Source organism: Merops nubicus, unplaced genomic scaffold, assembly GCF_000691845.1.
Source record: "Merops nubicus isolate BGI_N331 unplaced genomic scaffold, ASM69184v1 scaffold28965, whole genome shotgun sequence".
NCBI classification, from domain to species: Eukaryota; Metazoa; Chordata; class Aves; order Coraciiformes; family Meropidae; genus Merops; species Merops nubicus.
The window spans coordinates 6758-11062 of record NW_008609395.1 but is presented as its reverse complement, the minus strand read 5'-3'; the positions used below and the strand labels follow the sequence as shown (position 1 = coordinate 11062).

At 42.2% G+C, this 4305-nt stretch overlaps 1 protein-coding gene across 1 annotated transcript in view; it reads left to right on the top strand.

Annotated features, from left to right (window-relative positions):
* Positions 1 to 7: 7 nt before the first annotated feature.
* LOC103773229 (CLIP-associating protein 1-like) overlaps positions 8 to 4305 on the top strand; it is a gene marked incomplete at its 3' end in the record, with an annotated part of 11011 nt that continues 6713 nt past the window's right edge. Inside the window, exon 1 of the mRNA XM_008940591.1 lies at positions 8 to 212. Within this exon, the coding sequence (XP_008938839.1) occupies positions 18 to 212 (195 nt within the window). The remainder of the gene's footprint in view (positions 213 to 4305) is intronic.

The following is a 4305-nucleotide window of genomic DNA, read 5'->3' as shown; positions in this document are numbered from 1 at the left end:
TCCCGCAGCGGCCGAAGATGGAGTCCCCCGGGATGGATTATTTCTGCGACCAGGTGCAGCAGAAAGACGTGGGCCGCAGGATGCAGGTGGGCCAGGAGCTGCTGGAATACCTGAGCGACCCGGCGAGGTCTTCCGAGGTGGAACAGGACCAGCAGCGCCTCGACAAAGTCATCGACGAGTTGACGGCGTGGGTCAACTCCAGCAATTTTAAGGTGAGGGCTGCCCGGCGAGGCTGGCTCCGCGGAGACCATGATTCATCATCATGGCAGGGAGGTGCGGACCTCCGGCTCGCTTTGCAGTCAGGTCCCAGCAGAAATAAAACTCCTTTTTTAGCAGATTTTATCCTTCCCTTCACAAAAAAAATTCAGAAATTCTGAGAGGGGTTGCTTAAAATCCCCCTGTTCCTACTTCTCTGTCTTAAAAGCAGCAGTAATAGGCTTTGTGATCTGTCCTTTAAACGGTTTTGTGCACAATAGAAAAAAAAACCATGCTGCAGTTGCGTTTATCCTAAAAAATCCCCACCTATCTTGTTTCAGGATATTGGTTTTTTTACCTACCGTTCCTATTCCATGGTCTCTGTGCTTGGGTGTAGTGTTCCATGGCATTGCCATCCTTTTCTGTAGGCCGTGGAGTGCTGGTTCCCCAGGTTTGCCTTGCTCCGTGTGCATTTTATACGATTTAATGAATCATTTGCTTCTTGGGGTTCCCATTGCTACTTTAAAGTTGTTTATATTTTCTTTAGGTGACTTTCCGGTACGCGGGAAGTTATATAGTATCTGAATAGCAGCCCAATGATGACTCACGTTTGGCTTTTTTATTTTTTTTTGGTGCATTTTAGGCTGAGCTGCAGGGAAACAGGGATGATTCCTACCCCCATCTCTTGTAGTATTTCTAAATTTTCCTGGTGTGGATGAAGCGCTACAACGATTTGACGACGTAGTTTTATAACGAAGGACAATCGTATTCGCATTAGCGTTTTTCCTTTTTTTTTTTTTCATTTTTTTTATCTGTGTGTATAGCTGGGACGGGTCGTGGGGTGGCGATGTCGCTCTGCGATGCTGAGATCCGCCCTTCCCTCTGCGATTTTTCCCTTGCTTTGTAGGATGATTGACTTGGCGCTTCGGGTCTTTGAACTTTAGTGTGGCGAGGTGGTGCTAATTTTTTTTCTGCTTGCCCAGGCTCAGGAAGGAGTTGGAGTAACCTGTAAGGGCAGTATGTCCATGAGATGGGTGGGTTTTGTCTCTAACAGTGCCCTGTGCTTGGTGTGTGTAGTTTGAAGTCTGAAAATAATAAGGTTTAACTCTACTTGCACGTATGATTTATTATTTTTGGAAGGGTATTTGTCATTAAAGGTCAGGTTAGCTTGAGGAAGTAATCTATGTTACACATCTATAATTTATTTGCCTTGACATTCTTTGTGAGGGCAGTGGATAGCAATTGATTACTGTGAAATCTAGAAAGGTCTCTGAAAATACCCTTTTATGTAAAATGGACTAGAGACTGACCTCAACAGGGTAATGTAAAAGTTTCTTCCTGTGCTTTTAAATGGACAAAACACTTGCAATTTGATTTTCAAGATGTACTTCTCCCAAATAACTGGTAATAGATTGAGAGGAAATGGGCTAAAGTTGAGCCAGGAGAGGTTTTGATGGGATATTAGGCAGAATTTCTTTCCTGGCAGAGTGGTGAGGCATTGGCCCAGGCTACCCAGTAAGGTGCTGGAAATCCCCATCCCTGGAGAGGTTTAAAAAACATGTACATGTGGCACCTGGGGACACAGTTTAGTGGTTATGGTGGTGTTGGGTTGATGGTTGGACTTGATGACCTTAGAGGTCTTCTCCAACCTTAATGATTCTATGTTTTTCAGTAAGGCAAGACTTTCTTGCTGCTAATGTAAGGTGACAGAACTCCTTGGCTGTCAGGACTATGGGATGAGTGAGGAATATGCAGGAGTCCAGGTCACAAGCCTGAGTCTGGGGAGATGAAGTATTAAAAGTGTTGCAGAGGTAAAAGTTCTAAGAATACCTTGCATAATAAGGAAAATCTTTTTGTTATTTCTCTATGTCCTCTCACTGGTGGCTCTGTAGATTCAAAGCTTGGTGTATACATCATCCTAACTGCAGGAGCAGAAGACCTTGCATGTTTTGCTCACCACCAGTTCCAGTGTTCCTGGCTGTGGGGATGGGGGCTGCCAGCATCTGCTGCCTGAAAAGCAAAATTAAAAAGGTTCTAGAAAACTGTAACTTCCACCTGCCTCATGTATTTTATAGTATGCAAACATAGGTGTTACATGTTTAAATGTTAGACCTGAGTTTGTTATTAATCTCAGAGCCTGAGTGGTGTCATGAAGTGGTGAGTACCACAGGCTCTGAAGAAATATACTAAAGTATTTAAAAAATACTTAAAATTAAAAAAAATAATAGAAATACTGAAATATTTATTTTGGATTTCTGTATTTGTAAGAATTTCTTGGTTACCATGTCCTCTGCTGAGGAATGGATGTGTAGAGCACACTTAGGTGGTTCTGTTGATTATCTCTTCCTTGTATCTTGCTCGAGGTCTTGCAGGTCCTCAGAGTTGCAAAGTAATTAATCCCTCCCTGTTGACGTGGCTGTTTAATTGAGCAGTGGGAATGGCTGGGGATTGGCTCGTTTGTCAAAACTGCTGAGCTGGATGAATGGGAGTGACAAGTGCAGAACGCTGGAGGAAGCTTTGAGGGGGAGGATGATTTCCATTATAGGTGATTGGTATGGATAATGAGGGAATAATTGATGAAGCTTGCCCTGCATGTGCCTTATCTTCACTTTTGTGTGAAAACTCCCTTCTTGCAAGCTGTGTGTTTTGCTGGCCGTGATGAGGGAGAGAGATGCATGATCCAGGAGCACCAAGCTCAACTCTGCTCTGCCTTAGAGAAGATCTTTTATAAAATGCCACCCTTGAGAGTATCTGCCTCAGGTAGCAGAAAAAATAAAAGGTGTTTAGTAAACAAGTATGGACTTGTTATCAGCAAGGTTGAATTAACATCCTTCAGAAAGATTTTGACCATATAAATAGTGCTGTTGTTTTCCTGAAGTTGGCAGCTATTTATAGTGGTTTAATAAACAATCTGGTGGTTCCACACAAAGCAAGCAGACAGGAACATTTCTGAGTTGGTCTAGCTCATTGGGGTGGAAATTACAATTACCAGCTGGAGTTACTGATAAATCCAAAAGGTGGGATTAGGAATGTGTTGACTCATTTGGAAATGGTCCTGAGTTGTAGTGGAAGTTAGTTGCAGGACACTGTAAGTGGCCTAGAGAGAGATAAGCCACCTTTGAAGGCTGACCTTAATGGTGTGTCATGGGGGACTTAAGTTACAATGCAGTCAGTGATAAATTAGATTCCAAAGACTGTTGAAAACATTGCAATACCAGGAATTACTCAGAATTGTGTGCTCTTAAGCTTTTATTTTGGATCTCAGTAGAATTCAAGAGGTGCTCACTGAACTGAAAGTTGCTTGTTTGGTGTCCTGGTACCCTGATGGCTTTTATTTCATATTGGTCAGGACTGACTTCTCTCTTTCTCCAACACAGAGCTATGGTTTGGGGTGATTTGTTTTTTTTTTTCCTATGCTAAAATATCTATTTTCCCAGGGCTCTGAGGAATAGTGGCAAAAAAAAAGGCAGTGAAATCTTTGTGAGGAGCAGATGAGTTGGATGCAGAGTTTTAGGAGATGGTGCTGTTCTGCTGGGGTTTCTTCTGCTCTAACTCTGAACTATTTGGCAGTCTCAGAAAACTGAAACCATGCTAATGTTTGTGTTCAGCCTCTCAGGTGAACTGCAAGCAGTAAATAAACTCCCATTCTGGAGGTATCACTGCTCTTAATATTTACTGACTTTACTGGGTTAACTTGGATGCTCATCTCCAATATTGAGCTTGGTACAGTCTGGTGGCTCAAACTGTTCTGTTGCTGACAATCTGGAGATCTGCTTTGAACTATTGCTGAAGAGATGTGGGATGGAGAAATGCTACTTCTCAAGTAGATCCTTCCAAGTTTACTCTTGGCTGTCAGCATCGTGCGGTTTTTTTAAATGCACCAAAATTGAGTAATTACCCTAATAATTTTTTTTTGGAGCAATAAATCCATCTTTCAGTTCTTTATGCAAATTACACCTGATCAAAAGTAATAAAACCCTATGACTAAAATTCTCGTGGTTTCTCAAAGTAGTTTAATATGAGGAGAGCAGTCAGTAATAGTTGTGACTGAGTCACTTTTTGGATTGCTTACCTTTGTAGTTGATATTTTAGCTTGTTTTATTCCTCAGC